At 34.7% G+C, this 21,903-nt stretch overlaps 1 protein-coding gene across 1 annotated transcript in view; it reads left to right on the forward strand.

Moving 5' to 3' along the window:
- The window catches only part of LOC150110013 (uncharacterized), a 594,272-nt gene that overhangs the window by 379,389 nt on the left and 192,980 nt on the right, over positions 1-21,903 (forward strand). Inside the window, exons 8-9 of the mRNA XM_090390616.1 lie at positions 12,971-13,272; positions 20,513-20,694. Of these exons, the coding sequence (XP_090246742.1) occupies positions 12,971-13,272; positions 20,513-20,694 (484 nt within the window). The remainder of the gene's footprint in view (positions 1-12,970; positions 13,273-20,512; positions 20,695-21,903) is intronic.

Here is a 21,903-nt window from a genome sequence, read left to right on the forward strand (position 1 = left end):
GATCCCTAGCAGACGATCTGATTGCGTTCGTACAGCAGAATTCCTCGCAAATCTGCAGGAACAGGTGTTGAAGAACCCTGGCATTGGAATTCGGGCTTTGTTCGTGGAGTTGCTAACTGTAGTCAAGCCCTGGATAACAAGGGTAGCCAATGGTAGGCCGTATGTATGGCAGCAGGATTCGGCCCCTTGCCACACCTCTGGGAAAAGTCAAAAATGGTTGTCTGAAAATTTCTACGACTTCACCAGTCCAAATGTTTGGCCTCCAAACTCCCCAGACCTTAACCCCATGGATTATTTTGTATGGGGCGCAGTTGAAAAAGACACCAATCGCACTTCCAGTAATACAAAAGCCCAGTTAATGGATAAAATTAAAACAGTTTTTGCGGCCCTTCCCAGGGAGACTGTAGCATCAGCTTGTTCGAGGTTCCGAAGCAGAATTGAAGCTGTGATCGATGCTAATGGTGGTTATTTTGAGTAAATCTTGTTGATAGTATTGTAATTAACTCTGCCTGTAATGTTTTTTTGTCAATTCATTAAATTTAATAGATACAAAGAAGATTTTCTTTTTCCTTACGAAACTGTCAAATTTATCCCGAACACCCTGTATATATATATATATTAAAATAAAAAAAAAGATTAGCAGTGATTAAAAGAGAAACCAGAAAGAGACACAAAGAAAAGTAAGAAAAATTTATACCATATCTGGAAAATAATGTATAGAAATTAAGACTCATTACCTATGATATACTAAAGCATATGAATGCAGACATAAGAGAATCGGCATATATAAGTATAAAGTAAATTTAAAAGAATTCTTAGATTACTTATAGATTTTTGGACAGATAATGCTAACATTAAAAAAAAAAATAATAATAATAAAAACTTACAAAATGATTTAGGTTATGTAATAACACTGAAAGAATTAAAGGATAACCTAAGTAAAATAAATGGTAAATTAGTAGGAGAAGACAGGATAAACTCTGAACTGTATAAATTTGCTGGGGAAAAAAATGTTCATTAAAGAGTGTAAAAAAATTTAAATGTGATATATATAGAAGTGGGCAAATACTGATAGAATGGAAGACAAGTACAGTAATACCAATATAATAAAAGAGGATGAAAGAAAACCTACTAAATACACAGGAATTAGTTTACTAAGTAATGTTACAAACTATATGGTGGAATAATTAACAAAAAATTAGAAATATATAGTGAAAAAATTACAAAATGGATTTAGAAATGGACATTCTACAAATGAATACAGCAATTTGTTTAAAAACCTTATGGAGAAAAGAAGGGAATTTAATTTAGAAACTCATTTTCTGTTTATAGATTATAAGAAAGCATTTGATAAAGTAAAAAGACATATTACATATTTTATTAGAGGTAATATTAAATATATACAAAGATAATGAAATGAAAATTTAATGAAAAATATCTGAAAAACACTCTATGACAACTACATGTGTCCCCAGTCTCCAACACTTTTTAATATTATTATTATTACTCTTCCAGGGAGTCAAGAACTCATCGAGGAGACCATATATCACCCAAACCAGCTGTCATATCTTCTCTTAAATTCATTCGCACTAGATGTACTCACTACTTAAACAAGCAAACTCTTCCACTCACTCATGGTTCTGTGAGAAAGTTTAGCTCTCACCACTTTCTTAACTGCACACAAATTTAACTTCCATGGATGACCCTTTGTCATCTCTCCACCTTCCATATAACATAAAATATTATCAGTTGATAACCTATAACACCCTTTTAGATGTTTATGGACCTCTGTCATATCATCCCTCTTTCTCCATTTTTATCGATGTCTGCATACTCTGTTCCTCATAATCTGTATTTTATAATCCCAATATCTTCCTTGTTACTCTTCTTTGCACCTTTTCCAGAGTTTTTTATATTCCTCCTCTGAATCAAATCTGCACACCGTAGTTCAGGCACACCCATATCAAGGACTTATAAAGAGGCAAAATTACTTCCCATATCCATACATGTCAATGTTTGTTTCAGTATTGCAATTATCCTCCAATCTAACAGATAAGCTTAGGTGTTGATGGTTATTCATGACTTATTTTTCACAGTATTAACAACACCACAAACACTTTTATAAACAAAAATGTTTTATTAACGCTTATATTTCGCTGATTTTCAACTCAGCATCATCAGAGCACAACACACATGTAAACGCGACAGTGAGTGAGTGAAACAATCAATATAATTGCAAAAGACAAAAGATCTAAAGTCCTATTTTTGGCGCCCTCTAACGAGGAAAAAAAAAAAAAAACACATCAGTTATCCAGGAGTTTTTCTTAGGATAACCGTCTCCCAAATTTTCGGCAAATTAACGCAACCATATTTGTTGAGGTTGGGAGAATTCTTCAAAGCCATTGCTGACTCAAAAAATAATCTTTCAGATCTATAACGACTCCTAAATAGCACATTCGTTTTCCTCCATCTAATCCTGTGTGAAGGAGTGTCCAAAGCGTGGACTGCCAGTCCCAACTTGCCATAGTAATAGTAGCGAATGTATCTTTCATGTTCTTCCAGGTGGATGTTCACTGATCTTCCTGTTTGCCCATAATAAGCCAAGTCACAGTCACACGGAACTTCATACACTCCTAGGTGTGCTAAAGGGTGAAGTTTATCCTTAGGCGAGCGGATCAGAGTTGCCTGCTTGACATGAGGTTTGAAAGTGGTGCGAAGGCCATGTTTCAACAATACTTTGGCTATCTTTTCGGATGTACCTCTGATATAGGGAATAGAAATGGTCATTTGTATTCTTGTGTATTAGGGGAGGGCAGAGTAATGGGCCTATGTAGTATTTTATCTATTTTGTAGGGATTGTAGCCGTTGGCTAAGAACGTATGGTGCAGGTATTGGAGTTCAGTGGTCAGAGCTGTATCGTTAGAACAAATGGCTCTGGCTCTGTGTGTAAGTGTTTTTAAAATGCCGTACTGTTGGACTGGATGATGATGTGATTGTTTATGTAGGTATCTTCCTGTGTGTGTGTAGGCTTTCTGTAAATAGAAAAAGATAGTGATCCATCTGAAAAGCAGGTGACTAATGTGTCAAGAAATGGTAAACAGTTATTTGATTCTTTTTCTACTGTGAAGTGAATTTTGGGGTGTTGGCTGTTTAGGTAGGTGACAAAAGCATCTAAAGTGCCTTGTCCATGGGGCCAGATGGCAAACACATCATCTACATAGCGTAACCACACTTGTGGCTTGTATGTAGCTGTGGTAAGTACTTTGTTTTCAAAGTGTTCCATGTAAAAATTTGCTAACGGGGGAGAGAGGGGGGAACCCATAGCAGTACCATTAATCTGTTTGTAGAATTTCTCAAACAAATTCCTAAACTAGAAATTATGATGAAAGTAGGACGGGGTATCCACGATCTTCTGCCAGCAATGGCCAGTAACGTGCAACTAGATATAGCAAGTATTATAAACAAGGCTAAGCCTCCAAAAAGCAATATGCCATGTAAACAAATAACTGTGCTTAAAAAGTTATATAATAATAAAAATATTATTATTACAAAAGCCAATAAAGGAAATGCAACAGTTATCATGAATAAAGAAGAGTATAACAGAAAAATGAAAGATCTCATATGCGACAGTTCCACATATCAAATTATACATCGAGACCCTACAGTGTCTCAAAAGAAAAAAGTCCGAAAATTACTGAAAAAAGTGACATCATGGCCCAAAGAAATCATCAGGAAAATAAAACCAATTCATGTTAAACCACCCCATGTTTATAGATTACCAAAAATCCACAAAACTAATATTCCCCTATGCCCCATAGTTGATAGCATAGATAGTCCCACATATAAACTGGCCCGGCATTTGGCAAAGTCGCTTGCTCCCCTTACTGGCAACTCCTCTACTTTTGTAAAAAATTCATTCCATTTCAAAACACTGGTTAAAAATCTAATCCTAAAAGATTCAGACATAATGGTTAGTTTCGATGTCACCTCCTTATTTACCAATGTACCACTTATAGACACTCTTGATTTAATCAAGTCTAAATTTCCCCCAGATATTTTTGAATTATTTCAATTTACCATGAATGCAGGTTACTTTACATGGGGGGGGGAATTCTACAAACAGATTAATGGTACTGCTATGGGTTTCCCCCCCTCTCTCCCCGGTTAGCAAATTTTTACATGGAACACTTTGAAAACAAAGTACTTACCACAGCTACATACAAGCCACAAGTGTGGTTACGCTATGTAGATGATGTGTTTGCCATCTGGCCCCATGGACAAGGCACTTTGGATGCTTTTGTCACCTACCTAAACAGCCAGCATCTCAAAATCAACTTCACAGTAGAAAAAGAATCAAATAACTGTTTACCATTTCTTGACACATTAGTCACCCGCTTTTCAGATGGATCACTATCTTTTTCTATTTACAGAAAGCCTACACACACAGGAAGGTACCTACATAAACAATCACATCATCATCCAGTCCAACAGTACGGCATTTTAAAAACACTTACACACAGAGCCAGAGCCAGAGCCATTTGTTCTAACGATACAGCTCTGACCACTGAACTCCAATACCTGTGCCATACGTTCTTAGCCAACGGCTACAATCCCTACAAAATAGATAAAATACTACATAGGCCCATTACTCTGCCCTCCCCTAATACACAAGAATACAACATGACCATTTCTATTCCCTGTATCAGAGGTACATCCGAAAAGATAGCCAAAGTATTGTTGAAACATGGCCTTCGCACCACTTTCAAACCTCATGTCAAGCTGGCAACTCTGATCCGCTCGCCTAAGGATAAACTTCACCCTTTAGCACACCCAGGAGTGTATGAAGTTCCGTGTGACTGTGACTTGGCCTATTATGAGCAAACAGGAAGATCAGTGAACATTCACCTGGAAGAACATGAAAGATACCTTCACTACTATTACTATGGCAAGTTGGGACTGGCAGACCACGCTTTGGACACTCCTTCACACAGGATTAGATGGAGGAAAACGAATGTGCTATTTAGGAGTCGTTATAGATCTGAAAGATTATTTTTTGAGTCAGCAATGGCTTTGAAGAATTCTCTCAATCTCAACAAATATGGTTGCATTAATTTGCCAAAAATTTGGGAGATGGTTATCCTAAGAAAAACTCCTGGATAACTGCTGTGTTTTGTTTTTTTGTTTTTTTTCCTCGTTAGAGGGCGCCAAAAAATAGGACTTTAGAGCTTTTGTCTTTTGCAATTATATTGATTGTTTCACTCACTCACTGTCGCGTTTACATGTGTGTTGTGCTCTGATGATGCTGAGTTGAAAATCAGCGAAATATAAGCGTTAATAAAACATCTTTGTTTATAAAAGTGTTTGTGGTGTTGTGAATACCGGGAAAAATAAGTCATGAATTATCCTCCAAGTTGTAATTGCAATTTTTACCTATGTAACCATTGAATTCTTGTTCACCATAACTCCAAGATCTTTTAGAGTCCAGTTACTCCAAGCATAATTCCACCAATTTAATGTGTCGTTGGATATCTCATCATCCCAAAGTACATAACTTCACACTTACTAACATGGAATTAATAGCCATTATCATTTGCTCACGCTTCCAGCCTATTCAAATCATCCAGTAAATGCTGTACATCAGTAGCATCTCATCTCTGATTGCCCTGCCTGTTTTTGCATCATCAGCAAACAATTGAGGATCTCCTGTCTGGTCCTTTCCAGTATTATTATTATATTGATTAAACTACAATGATCCATGGACTGATCCCAGTGGCACACTACTAGTCACCTTAAATCATGCAGATTCACAGTCTGTTTGTCTGTCAGCCACTCACTTATCCAAGCCAATAATTTATACTCCAATTCCATATTTTCCAGTTTATGCAACAGCCTTTCATGTATCCAATCAGATGTGTTGGCAAGGTCCAAAAGTATCATAGTATATCCATTCCCTTTATCCATCTCAGCTATAACATTATTATAAAATATGAGCAGATCACTGAGATGACCTACCTTTAGTAAATCCATGCTGTTCCTTGCAAAGTATATCTTGTTTGTCTATCCATTTGTGTATGTTAGCTGTTACTAACTTCTCTAAAATCCACATATTCACTCCAGTGATATCAATCTATCGGTATCACTTCAGTGATACCGATAGATTCTGATACAGCTGGATACATCAGTCTTTGCACTACCCATGTGCACTGGAATTATTATGCATTCCTGTGGGATCTTTCTTGAGCTTCAGAGCCTCTTTTTTGTGTAATTTTGCAGTTTACTTCACAGCACCAAAGGAACAAAATAAATATGATGTTTATTTATTTAGCTGTCAATGTTTTGTTGGTTTTATACACAGCATCTTCGGAGCAAAACTAGTTTGTCACATTGTGCTGACACTAACATTCAGTTATTACAGAGAACAGCTTTTAAAAACTGTACCAGAACAAAACAAAAAGTAAGTCTTAATTTAGTACCATCTATTGTTAGTCATTTTAAGATCAACTTAAACTTTATCTATCTCCTGTCTCTAAGATTTTTGATAAATTAAAGCAGTCATACTTGTTGAAGTTTTAGGAATATTTCATAGCTTCTGCTAATTATAAAAACAGTCTCTCCAACTTGTACTGACTTCTGTATAGCACTTTTATTTTCTTCCATCTAATCCTATGTGAAGCGGTGTCTCTAAAGCATGATCTATTATAACAGTGTGATAACTGTATTTGTTATATTCTCTAATATGAATGCTAACTGACAGACTTCCTAAATTAAGGGGATAAAAATCCCTTATCATTTTACAGCCAGTATGCAAAACTCTGAGATCGAAAACTACGATCTAAGAGTTTCATGCCGAAGAACTATCGGCGAATCCAGTAGGTCTAACCTACTCACTGATGAGACCTCAAAAAAGGTTGAAACTGGTCTTGGTAGTGACCTCTCCTCATAATGTAAGGCAGTATTACATCTCCTAGGAGCTGTGTTTTACATTATGAGAAAATATCAAGGATAGTGAGGGAGCTTGCTCCACCGTTGCTTCGAGTTGCCTTGGTGTTGTACTACCAGGTGTTCACTTACACTTCGATTCGACGATAGTTCTTCGGCATGGAACTCTTAGATCGTAGTTTTCGTTCTCAGAGTTTCGCATACTGGCTATAAAATAAGGGATTTTTATCCCCTTAATTTAATTAACTTCGCCAGAAAAAGTAGCCGTTTGGCTTTTTATGACAGACTTCCTGTTTGTCCATAGCAATCTAGTTCATGAGTATAGGGTACTTCATACTCTCTTTGATGTTTTAGATGGAGCTTGTCCTTATCTGAATGGATGAGAGTTGCTAGTTTGATATATGGTTTAAATCTGGTATGAAGTCTATATTTTTTAATCACTTGATCTGTCCCTTCAAATACAGTGCACTTATATGTGTAACCTGTGTATGTTAGTTTATATAAATAGAAAAAGCTAACAAATCACTTGAAAGGTGTGTGACTAGTGTATCTAATGGAATGGCACACAGTTATTTGATTTTATTCTATTTTTAAGTGTATTTTTAGATGTTGATTGTTTATAAATGCATCCAATATATGTGCAAAGATCATAAGATCAGATAGTAAGCAAATACATCATTTACATAGCACAATTAAATCGTCCAAAATTATCACACATAATGTGCATCCAAAGCTGGCAGTGGAGATTCAGATAGGCCGTATATAATAGATTAGTTTACAGGTGTTCATGCCAAACATGATCAGGTGTCTTTGATATATGGGAGGGGGGCATTGAGATGCCCCAGGGTTTTCTGCAGTGTTAGTCAAAAAGTGGATAACATAAGCAACAAGATTCTCCTGTTATTTACAACTTCAGAATCCATTACTGGCAATACTTTATTGAGAGGTTTCTGGGTAGAATGAGTTGTTTGTTAATTACTTACTCCATTTACTTTGAAAAGAATTGTGAGAAAGAAAAGAAAGTCAGAGAAATCAATAATGTAATGCCAACATTTTGTTATTTTTCTTAGGAAAAGATTAAATATGGACTAATTTCCAAAAGCTGCAAGATACAAGGGTGGTCTGAAGTTCTTGGCCTAACAATGAAAAAATGAATTTATAATTTCAAAATTATTTTTATTTTCAACATAATCTCCCTTAAGACTAATACATGTATTCCAGCGATGCTCCAGTGCCATTATCCCGTCCCTGTAGTGGCTCTCAGTAAGATCTGCAAAATACCCTCTGCATCACCTCTTGATTCGAAGAAAAATGCTGACCAGCAAGGAAGAGTTTTAGTTTTGGGAAGAGATAGAAGTCAGAGGGAGCCAAATCTGGGGAATAGGGTGGATATTCCAACAATTCATAGTGCAAATCCTTTAATTTTCCCATTGCCAAAATACTTTTGTGGGCAGGTGCATTGTCCTGATGAAAGATGATTTTTTTCTTCTGCAAACTGGGTTTTTTCTTACGAATTTTTTTGTCTAGTCTGGTTAAAAGAAATATACTTCTAAATAAATCTGCTGCAAGTTTGCAAGATTCCCTGACTAAATTGAATAACTGTTGTAATAGATATGGTATGAAGGTCAGCATTAAAAACACAAAGACAATGAGAATAGATAGAATTGTTGAAAATGTCAACTGTGTTGTGAACAGGGACCCTGTGGAACAAGTAAAACATTTCAGCTACTTAGGCACGATTTTTAGTGAAGATGGTAAATTAAATATGGAAATAGACAACAGAATCAACAAAGCTGGTATGGTAGGCAGTCAATTGAATAAATTCATATGGAATAAGAGAGAAATTAGTCGGAACACTAAATTAGCTGTATACAAGACAGTGTTCAAACCAGTTTTAACTTATGAATCTGAGAGCTGGGTCAGAAGTAAAACACTTGACCAAAGATTAGAGACTGCAGATATGAGAGTCCTGAGAAAGATTAGAGGCATGAACAGATGGCATCAATGGCAATATCATATTAAAAACGAGGATATTAGGAAAGAACTTGACATCATCAGCATCCAGGAATGCATTAGCAGAGCTAATCTCAGGTGGTATGGTCACTTAAACAGAATGGGTGAGGAAAGATTAGCAAAACAAGTGTTCGTTGGCAGGAAAATGACCCAGAGGAAGACTAAGATATAGGTGGATTGATATGGTATAAAGTGCCTTAGATGATAGAAATATAAGATCTGATAATGTTGGAGTCTTGACAAGTAACAGACTGATTTGGAGGAAAATTGTAGATAGGAAGTTAGTAATGACGTAAATTTTTCATGTAGTACTATCATACCCTGTACACCCCTTGAGGGTACATGTCAGGAATTTGATGATGATGATGGGTAAAAGATCAGAATAATATTCCCTGGTTATTGTTTTACCCTTTTTAAGATAATTAATAAATAAAATGCCTTTAGCATCCCAAAACACTGATGCCATGACCTTTCCTACTGATGGAACTGACTTTGTCTACTTTGGTGCTAAACAACCAGCTTCTGTCCACTGTTTTGACTGCTGTTTGGATTCTGATGTGTAATGGTGAATCCAAGTCTCACCCATAGTAATAAATCAATGCACAAAATCAGTTTTATTCTTGTTAAAACGCTCCAAGCACTGTTCAGAGATTTTCATGCGGGTGCGTTTTTGATCTGCTGTGAGCAAGCACAGCACCCATCTTGCGCAAAGCTGTTTCATTTGCAATTCTTCATGTAAAATATATATACATGTTCTTTTGAAATGCCTACAGTCTCAGCAATTTGATGCACTTTGACTCACCAGTCATCCAATACCATATCGGGCACTTGATCAATGATTTCTGGTGGTGTTATACTTTTTGGACATTTTACACATGGATCATCTTCAAATCTGGTATGGCCATGGTTAAACTTGGCAGCCCATTTCTTAATCGTCGAAAACGAAGGAGAAGAGTGCCCATAAATTTTTATGAATTTCGTTTGGCGTTAAACCTTTTTTTACAAACAAACATTTTATAAACAGTTTTATAACCACACGATACTCAATTTTATCCAATGTTATATTTTAAAAAAATCGTGTCAATAGTGTTGCCATCAGTTGTTGAGACCAAGAACTTTTCTGGCCACCCTCGTAGATACCAGTAGAACAGAAGTCACCTGTATAGCACAGACCTTAGAAAAACTTGGAAGAGGTTATCAGTACAGAAATATATTTGTATTATTAACACCAGGCATCCATGAAGTCAAAAGACTCATTGTGGGAGGCATACACTGTCACAGACACAACCCATCAAACCATACTTTAAATTTATTCAATGTATTTGCATTCACCACAGTATCAGGCAACATATTCCACTTTCCATGCAAAGAACCTGCTCATGCCCTCTTTATACTGCTTCTAGGGATGGCTCCTTGTTCTATCTCCCCATTCAATGAAAAATTTCTTCCATGTTTCTTCCATATTAACAACCCTTTACAAACTTAAATGTTTCACTCATATCTTTTCTCTTCTTCCTATTCACAAGGCTTTGCAAACTGCATTTCCTCAATCTGTCTTCATATCCCACATTCCAAAGACCAGTTACCACTTTAGTCAGTTTTTGCTGGACCTTTTCCAGTATATTCTCATCACTCTGAAAACCAGGGGACCAAATCTGCACACAGTAATCTATATGAGGCCTGATCAAGCCTTATACAATGAAACCAGAACCTCTTTATTTCTGTATGTTAAGATCCTCCTCATCATTGCCATTATCCAAAGTGCAAGCTAATTCATGGTGTTTTTATCAAGAATAGCTTTATAATTTCAAATGATGCACATGACTTCATACCTTCTGTGAGCATATTAAGTTCAGGCTACCATTAAATAAGGGTGTTGATTTGTCTACTGCCTTAGATAAAACATTTTTTGTATTTAAAAAAAAAAATTATCTTGCAATGACATGGGTAAAGGGATGAGGGAAATAGAGCACTAGTAATGAAAAATGACAGCTTCGAGGAAAAACTTGAATTAAGAGAGATGAGTGTGTTGATAAGAAAGTAAAAATTGTATGTGTGATTTTGGACTGAATGTGGCAATAGTGTGAACTGTTTTGAAACAAGTCAATGAATATAGGAAAAAGGGACAAGTTACATCAACCTCAGTGGCTCTGCAAGCCACTAGGAATCAAAGTAACAAAACTATTACAATGGAGTGACTTATCAATTTTGATTGATGTCTGATAAAAAAAAAAAATTCCCCTTAGTACCTATACTGTTAAAATGAAAGCTTGAAATATATTTTCTGCATTTAAAAAATTTATTTGCAAAAAAAGAAAAATCACAACATAGTTATAAATCATCAAAAGATGAATAACAGTTTTAATGGGTGGTAATACTGAAGGTGATTTCAAACTAAAGCCCATACTTGTTGACTGTATGCAAAAGCCAAGGACATTTTGAGGCTATTACAGCCAGCAATCACTACCTGTCATTTGTCACGCTAATAACAAAAAACATGAATGACTGTAAAATCCCTTTGAAGACCGTTTCGGTAATTGTTTCTATCCATCAGTTGAAAGGTATTATAAAAAAATAATCGTAGTGGTAAAGCTCTACTGGTTTTAGTAATTCCCCCCAGCCATCCTGTTTCTCAATATATTTTAAATGAAAATGTGAAGTTGATGTATTTACCACCAAATACAATGTGAATGCTTCAGCCTATGGATCAAGAACACTTGCAACTTTTAAGGCTTATTACATGAAAAGAACTTTTGAACAGGCAATTCAAGCAACTAAGTGCATCAAGCCAATTACACTAGTGGAGTTCTAGAAAAATTATAATATAAAAAATGCCATTGAAAATACTGACAAAGCATCACACCAAGTGATATCAAGTAACATGAGCTGTTTTATTATTATTATTATTATTATGTGACACCTCCAGGGAATCCAAAGACTCATCGAGGGAGAGTGTGCCAACAGCATGCAACAATTGATCCCCTTCCAAATACTAACTGCATCAAAACTTGCATAACTTTCTGCTTGAGCCATTAGTAGCAGAAGCTCTACCAATCGACCAATCTTTGCTGGCAATGGAAAAAAAAATTCTGCCACATTGTGTGAACAATTTTGTAGGCTGTATCTAACAGGTTGACTCTTTCCCATTGTTGTTGTTCTAACATTGGGAAAGCACTAGGCTAAATGAAATGGGCACTGTAAAGGCTTGGGAATTATTAAACTCAAATTCAGAAGAATTTAAAAGAATTTGAATAATTGTTCTAAGCTGTTGTAATATTGATCCCAACCTTGATTGCAGTATGCAAATCCACTGGAATGTTGACCAAGGTATGAGCTGTTATCTCGAGATGTACATATACAGAAAAAAGCAACAAAAGCTATTGCAAAGTACCTTGTTCAGATATTTCTCATAGTTTTCTTTTCTGTTATGCAAGATGTGTGCATCTCACGATAATGGCTCATAGCTTCACTAAATATTGTATAAAATTATCAATACATGTTACACAGTATTTAATAAACTTTCACTTGTTTTAAATATTTTATTATCTTGTACATATTGGCAATAAAAAAAATGTATTTTTTTTTTTTAGAAAAGTGGAAAAATTTTGGCAGAAATTTTTTTTTTCCCCATTGCTTATTACATTTAATTAACATATGAGCCTGGTGTTTCATGGGATATGTTAACCATGTAAAGTGAGAGATTCCTGCAATTTGAAAGTTAGTTTTAAATACTATGTGCAAGCTAAGCATTGTATAATCTAGGAATCCCATTCTTGAGATCTAAAATAATGCTTTTCAAATCAGTTCACACTACATCTCCAACAACAACAACTCTCATGCTAGATACAATGAACGTCATCTAACTGTTGTTTGAACTTTTCTATATATAAAAATGATAAAATGTACACTCTGTAAATCTCGTGGATTTGCACTTATTAATATTATTGTGAACATTATTAGCATTGTAAATGTTATATAAATGATATAAATGTCTTTGTTAATTTGGTACCTTTTCTAGCTCAAGTGCCAACATTTTATCAAGTTCTGGTTCACACATCACTCCACCTCTTCCTACATGTCCTACTTCTCCAGTTTTGAGTTCTACTATAGCATTACCACCATCAGTTCATTCTTCACATCACTCTGCAACATTCAGTACTCATCCTGCACCTCCACCACCACCTCTTCTTCCTGTGGCTTCTCATCATGGCATGTTTGCTTCTCCAATTCCTCCACCTGGTTCCTTGACCCCAACACTTCCTTTGGAAGCAAGTGCTGGACCTTCAACTTTTCGGAGCGAATCTATCTTTACACAGCCAAGTGAGTAGTTTTGTTGTAAATATTTTAATATATTTACAGTAGTTTTAATTTAAATTGCATTAAATTATAGAACAGTATTATTGATATTAATAGAACAGATCTAGACAAAGCATTTGTCTACTAAAGCATATGTCTAAGTTGAGTTAGAGGAAATTAATGTTTTGATATACTAATTACTTGTATATAATATTATTGAAAATTAAAATATATAGTGATGTGAACTTGAAAGTGTGGTTTAGCAAGTCCCAAAGAAAAATGGATGTTGTTGAAGTGAATTAATTTATTTGGAAATTAGCCTTGAATGATGCCATACTTTTAGTGGAGAGATCTGCAATATATTTTTTGTGATGAAGATGGTGAGAGATGTATCTAGAACAACAGGGCTTTCCAGTTGCGTGGTCCATAGTCTAGTCCCCTAAATATATGCATATGCTTCTGTATTTGAGCAGAGACTTTTTCAGACATCTTCTCTCTTAATGTTTCTCTATTTAATGTAATAACTAAATAAGCATTTTTTCCATCTTGAAAAAAAAAAACCGTTTGATGAAATTAAAGAGCTATACAAATTCATCTAGAGCAGACTTTACAAACATCCATGCCATATGTGGATTCAAACTCCCATCCTTGTAGTAAACAAAATAAATTATGGAGTAGGATTATAAAAGTAAATGGTTATCTGAATCCTCAATCTTTTTTGAAAGAATGTTATTCTCTTGCTGTCTTTTATAATTCAGTGAAATATTTTACCTTGCACTTTACTCACTACATCAATATTCTCAGGAAATATTAAGCTCATATCCAGCTTAATTATTCAAATTTCATTAGTTCATTTCAACTGTGCATTTGAAATCAGCATGAAAAAAAAAACAAAAACATTATTGGAAAAATATACTGATTTCAAAACAAAATCAGAAGATTTCAAAGTGAAATCAAGAATGAAAAATTTCCTGATTTTGCAGTTTTTGCATTTATCAGTCATGTCTGATTCATTAACAAATAATTTCATTATCGTAACTTTATATAAAGGGGTAAGGCAACTTTATTTAGATTTACTGAACTTTTATTGTTTAATGTTAAATCTGGTGTGAGACAAGGATGTACATTATCGCCTCTGTTATTCATTATCTATATGGATCACATTATGAAGGAAAGTGATATTAAACATGATATCAAAATTGGAGAGGTTAATGTCAGCTCTTTGCTTTATGCGGACGATGTTATACATCTAAATAAATCCGCTACAAGTCTGCAAGATTCTCTGACTAAATTGAATAACTGTTGTAATAGATATGGTATGAAGGTCAGCATTAAAAACACAAAGACAATGAGAATAGATAGAATTGTTGAAAATGTCAACTGCGTTGTGAACAGGGACCCTGTGGAACAAGTAAAACATTTCAGCTACTTAGGCACGATTTTTAGTGAAGATGGTAAATTAAATATGGAAATAGACAACAGAATCAACAAAGCTGGTATGGTAGGCAGTCAATTGAATAAATTCATATGGAATAAGAGAGAAATTAGTCGGAACACTAAATTAGCTGTATACAAGACAGTGTTCAAACCAGTTTTAACTTATGAATCTGAGAGCTGGGTCAGAAGTAAAACACTTGACCAAAGATTAGAGACTGCAGATATGAGAGTCCTGAGAAAGATTAGAGGCGTGAACAGATGGCATCAATGGCAATATCATATTAAAAATGAGGAGGATATTAGGAAAGAACTTGACATCGTCAGCATCCAGGAATGCGTTAGCAGAGCTAATCTCAGGTGGTATGGTCACTTAAACAGAATGGGTGAGGAAAAATTAGCAAAATAAGTGTTCTTTGGCAGGTTGGCAGGAAAACGACCCAGAGGGAGACTAAGATATAGGTGGATTGATATGGTATAAAGTGCCTTAGACGATAGAAATATAAGATCTGATAATGTTGGAGTCTTGACAAGTAACAGACTGATTTGCATGAAAATTGTAGATAGGAAGTTAGTAATGATGTAAATTTTTCATGTAGTACTATCATATTCTGTACACCCCTTAAGTGTACATGGCAGGAATTTGATGATGAACTTTTATGGAGAATATTTGGAAGGACAACTGCTGCAAATTCTTTAGACAAAGTAATTTGCCAACTAAAAGGAGTGGTATATGGAAGCAAAGTGAGTAATTTTAACTTTAAATATATTTTTAATATAATGCCTTCTTCCAGACTGCATAACCTTCCCTCTTTATTCATCCATTTCACACCTGTTCTATTTATATCCAATGATGTAACTGTAAATGATGCATGAACATCATCACAAGACAGTGAGAGTGTTATGGAATGCATGAGTTGTTATACTGACTTTCAAGGTAGCCAAGCAAAGAAAGTTCTGTCAGAAAAATGAATATATTTGGAAACTATAAGGTGAGTCACTGAAATATTGTAGAGTGATGAGCTACAAGAGAAGATTGATAAAATATAGGAAATTATTAAAACACATTTGGAACATGCTTTTCAGTTGAAGGTGAGTCAGCTAGTTTCATGTGGAGATGGCAGGAATTTACATCCTGTAAAACAGGAAAATCAGCTGATATGACCACAGTTTACAAGCATACCAGACAATGCATATAGATTTAATTGTCCTCTCATAAGTGATGATGAGGTCTCTAAAATGCCAGTTTACTTGTCATTGAGCCTAATGAAAGGAAGATGGGATTTTAAGTGTGTCGTATACAACTGGCAAAGGGTCAAGTGGATAAATAAGGTATAAGTGAAAGTATTATCATTATTGCATGACACTTTCAGGAGCCCAAGAACCATATACTGTTGGTGTGTGTGTGTGTGTTCTGAAGGCCAATTTGCTTGTATGCATAATGAAAAAAAACCTTAGTTTCAAGGAGAAATAAACCTTACTGTCGCCATATGAGATTGGTTAACTCACCTTCAAATGAAAAAGCCCATGTAAAGATTCCTCTTATAACAACGAGGCCTTTTCCATAATCAAAGGGTTCAATATACTGTCATTCTTCCAATTGTGCTACAAAGGCACTATTAAATTAAATTAGGCAAGCAATTATTATTATTATTATTATTATTATTATTATATTACACCTCCAGGGAGTCCAAAGACTCATCGAGGGAGGGCATCAACTCTACAACTCTTCGTCTCACTACTCCAGTCATCTAACACCAATGCCATCTACCGCTGACTACCACCACTAGTGCTTTCACAGACAATCACAAACATCCATGCCCACAGCAGGATTCGAACCCGCAGCCTTTTGGCTGGAGAGGGGATACACTAGCCACTCGGCCAACCTGGCTGGCAAACCATAGAAGATGCAGGCAAGGTAAAGAAAGAATAAGTGCAATATAAGGGGGAGAAAAAACGTGTGAAGGAGTGCCTGTGCCTTTGTCGTGGGTGTTTAACTAGTCTTGCCATAGTTTTAATGATCTGACTTTAATTTTTTTTTTTATTTTTTTTTTTTTATTTTTTTTTAGGAAATGACAACATATACTAAAATATTAATTAAAACACTTTAATCAGTACCTTCCTATATTTCGGCAATGTTACATTGCCATCTTATAGGAACATAAAACTATGATATGTGTGTGCACGCATTCACTAACAACAAGCAAATGAGTTTTTATGTTCCCAGAAAATGGCAATGTAACATTGCTGAAATATAGGAAGGTATTGATGAAAGTTTGTTAATTAATATTTTATTATACATTGTCATTTCCTAAAAAAATTTAAAGTCGTGTGTAACCAATGTATAAGTTTATCTACAAGTTTATTATTATTATTATTTGGAGGGAGTCCAAAGACTCATCGAGGGAGAGTGTGCCAACAGCATCGAACGATTGGTCCTCTTCCAACTACTAACTACTGATCTGTTTATCTGGAGTTGTGATATAGGTGTTGGAGAGGTCTTGATAGGTATAGAATTAGCAATGGTTTGTAAAGTGTCTTAATTTAGCCATAGGAATTACATTACAGGGCAGGTTTGTATGAAGTTGAATGAGATCGGAAATGAATAAGATCAGGTTGGTAATATAAGGTTCGTGTGGACTGCAGTGTCCCAGAAAAGAAAGGTAACTGATGGCTTGTCACAAGGCCACTGATGTTCACCTTATTTAATTTTAATATAACCTGTGGTTTGACAGGGAATATTTAGTTCTATGACAGTGGGATGATGATGATAACAAGAATTAGTGATGATGTTAAGTCACTCCAGATGAGTTGGATTTCTGTTAAATGTTGCTTAATATAAAATATTACATTTTACGTAATTTTCATAATGCTATATTCAGGTAATAGATGATATGAGGGAACTTGGAGTGATGGTTAACAGAGAAGTTCAGGCAGAAGGTTGATGTGATTTAAATAATTACATAGCATATTCTGCTCTGGTGGAATGGATTAACTGACAAATAGAGATAAGGAGGCATTCATATTTGTAGATTTAGGGACACAAAGTACACGTTGAACAGATTATTTTATTAATTACTAATAAAATAAAACTTGATGTTTTGACCTCTGTATCGAGGTCATCATCAGAAGGATACAAGTGTATAAGGAACCAAGCTACATGCTCTAGCCCTCTAGCGAAAAGTCAAGTTTTATTTTATTAGTAATTAATAAAATAATCTGTTCAACACGTGTGTTTTTGTGTCCCTAAATCTACAAATATGAATGCTGATCGCCGTGTAACCTTAAAAGAAAGAGATAAGGAGGCAATTTACCACTGTCTAGAGTCATTGATGAAGCCTTAACCAGACACTTGTGCATAGATTTTGTTGCCAACTAATTTCTGTGCTGTTGAAAAACCCTTCATCACCTGCAATGGATCTTCTTTCTTATGGGAGTCTCTATAACTCAATAGATAATGACATTGTCCTTTGATTTTGTTCAAATCTGGTTTAGGATGTGAAAAACTTTCAAGGGAAGATGAGTTCCCAAATGAAGGTGTGCAATGTTTTTTTCTCCTATTTTTCCTGGAATGCCTGTTTGATATTAAATGGAATGAAAATACAATGAACTCAGTGTTATCTGAATAGGTTGAGAAATGGCATTTTTGGATAGTGGAGTCTTCTGGATGATAGAGGTTACTAGAATGATGCTTTTCCACGGTATCTTAAAACTGCATGGCATCATTTTAGCATGTGCTAAAATGGCATCATTGTGTGTCAGATATGTGAATTTCATCATCACAGTGTTCTTTGTCATGTCACATGTCATAAAAACTATTAATTACAAAAATAATGAAATTATTGATGGAAGGGGAAGAAAATTACTTCGACACCGCAAGGTAAAAGAGGGTATAAAGAAGATGAGATGGGGAAGAAAATAGTGATGACTGAACTGTACTTTTGTTTGGAATGTGAAATATTAATTTCCTAAAATTAATACAGAATGCTTACAACATTAAATATACACATATACACAAAGGAAACTGAGGCACAAAACACATATTGCTTTCATCTTCTTTTGCATTTGGCAAAGTAACAACATACCAAAGTTTGCAATGTGAAATGGAGAGCTTTTTCTCATAGCACACAAATGACAGTTATCGCTGGTAACTCACTGTTTTTGTCAATTTGTTTTTGCAAATTAAATGCAGTTTTTGTGTACTTGACACAAGTTTATAAAATAAGAATACATGTATTTCTTATCCAAATACTGTATGTGCAAACAGTGGTTTCTCTGTATGTATATTTATTTGATGTTGTAAGCATGCTATATTAATTTTAAGAAGCTAATGTTTTACATTCTAAACAAATGTACAGTTTAGACTCATTCTCTCTCTCTCTCTCTCCCCCCCCCCCCATCAGGTTTTCATTTTTTTCTTATTGATAGAACAATGATCATTGATGTGAAGTTAGCGGCCTGTATATACAAGTGGCCTGTCATGAAAATGCTTTGTTTGCACTCTTTGTTTGCTTGTGCATGGGTATAGGATTAAAACAGGAATATAAGTTTTTTTTGTCTGTAATTTTGTCTTTTATAATTTATTGGCAAGTAGTTCTTCTTTTTTCTCAACCATCAGATGATGGGTTGAGTCTCCTATGTGCAAATCTTTGCCATCCAGTTCTATCTCTGACAATTTCTGTCATCTTTCTGAAGCTTGGTAATCGTGACCTTTCCTTCAGAGACTGTAGCCAAGTTCTTTTTGGTTTATCATGTTCCTCCAATGATTTCCTTCAAGACTATATTTCGTAATCTTTGAAAGGACATTCTTGAATTCTGCAAAAATAATAATATCATCTGCATATTTGATGTGGTTGATATTCATGCCATTTATTTGTAGACCTGATTCTTCAGCTATGGATTTGCATATTTCTTCGAGATAGATAATAAATAAATTTGGTGAGAGTGGGCAATCCTGCATGACTCCTTTTTCTACTTTGAATTTGTCTGTTTTTATTTTATTAATTTGACAGTTGCTTTGGTATTTTTATAATAATTCGTAATAATGGTTTGTAGTTCTGAATCTTGATATCATAGATTTTAAGATGTTTATCATTTTGTTCCTGTCAGCAGAATTAAATGCTTGGTTGAAGTTAATAAAACTGCAGTATATAGGTAATTTGTATGCCCAATACTTTTCAGCCAGCCTATTAACTATAAAAATATGGTATATAGTAGACCTTCTAGGTCTGAATTTTGGCAAGTGGTTATAAGATGCAAAAATATATCTGTGGGTTAATTCTATAAGGCCTTGATATGTTGCCATCTGGATACTCAGGTCTGGTTTCCTGGGTTTCTTAGGGATGAGGAAGGTGTGGAGAGGATTCAAAGGCTAACAACCAAGATGGTGAGTGGTCCTTAGAACATTTCCTATAAGGGTTGATTGAGAGTGTGTGGACACTGTAGAATTTGTTACTAGACAAAAAAAAAAGTTGCTTAAAGGTTTTTATAGGATTGATGCAGGGGAAATGTTTTGGCACTTGGCTAGAGAGGACAAAACAAGTGGTCATCCTTAGAAGTGTGGTTAATAGGGACATGAGTACTATATTTTTTGCTTGGGGAGTTGTGATTGAATGGAATGGATTGCTGGAGTCAGTTGTTAGTGCTTTTCTGTTAATAAGGAGAGATATGATAGATTGTGTGGTTAGTTTCAGTCTCTTGCAGTGAGCCTTCTGACTCCATGGTGGTGCTCCTACAATAATAATAAAAAAAAAACTTGTTTTTGATATTATATATCTTTAATTTTGGAAATGGATCATGTTTAAATATTATTAACATTTGTATTACTTAGATCCTGATTTACTACGACGAGAGCTGGATACTCGATTTCTTGCTTCTCAAGATCGTTCAATTCCCATACCTCCTCCTCCTTATATGCAAAGTGAAGTTCATCAGCATAGTCATCTACATCAGCAAAATACTTTTCTTACACCAATTGGAGGATCTCTTGTGTCTCAACCTTCTCCACATTTGGTAGGTTTCAAGATTTCTGAACAGATCAATTAGAATGTGTGAATTTTATTAGAATGAAGGATAATTAATATCCTCTCTTTTTAAAATACCAAGCTGGTAAATGATGTTTTCACTTTGATAGACTGAAAGTTTTAAAATGCTTTATTGTTAAAGAGTGAAATAATTAAGCAGGATGTAAAATGTTAAATCATTTTATCAACTAACAACTATTATTTGCAGTCTTCTTAATTCTTAATATCCTAATTAAGAATATTAATAAGAACAAAAATAGTTTCTGAATACAATCTATACATATAAATGAATGTTTATTTGTCCACTGCACAAATTTGCACTAGTGAACTCTTGCCCATAAGGTTTGAAAGGTTCCTCCCCCCTTTTTTTGACAAGAGAAACATTGCACAACATGCTGAAAGCTGTATCCAAGTTAGACAAGTGTTGAGTTGAAAAAATAAAATAATTTTAGATAAATGAGCAATTAGAAGTAATTGTTAAAAAGATATGCTGTGTTAACAGCTTTATCTTTTAAACAGTGCTAGCAAGTCTTTTTTTTTTTTTTTTTTTTCTCATAGCACTAATAATTAACAAACTTGGCGCTCTTTTTAATAGTGTTATCCTTGTCAACAAGAAAACATAAATATGTAAAAGTTCACTATCATTTTAAGTGAGCATACTGAAACTTAGTATTGCTGCTCATTATAGTTCTCTTAAAAAAACAATAATTTTTTTAAATAATGGCATGATATTTTTAATTATTCCACTGTTTCACTGATAGTATGATTAGCTCTTTCAAGAAATTACTACAGATTAAGTCATTACAAAAATTAACATGAGTATAGAGAATAATCATTACAGTTCTGTTTCAGTTATTTATGATTAGAGATACCTGTGCTACTGTTCTGACATTTCCAAGGCATTTCATATTATTCGACATTGAAGACTTCTCAGCAAATTGCCATCTTTTGGTTCCCACTCCCATAATTGGATTGCCAGTTTTCTCTCTGGTTGATCATTACATATAATGGTGAAGAAGCTGTGTTACTTCACCCACTCTCTTTTTTTATACATAAATACCTTCTCTTATCAGCTTCAAACATCTCTCACAGATTTGCTCATGATAGCACTCTCTTCACTCTTCCTTCAGATGATAAACTTTGCAGTGGTCAATCAGCTCAGGCTTCTATATCATCTACAACAAGTGCTTTAAACACC

The sequence above is a fragment of the Typopeltis vanoorti genome, chromosome 1 (genome assembly GCF_054136105.1).
Source record: "Typopeltis vanoorti isolate ZY-2024b chromosome 1, IOZ_Tvanoo_1.0, whole genome shotgun sequence".
Lineage (NCBI taxonomy): Eukaryota > Metazoa > Arthropoda > Arachnida > Uropygi > Thelyphonidae > Typopeltis > Typopeltis vanoorti.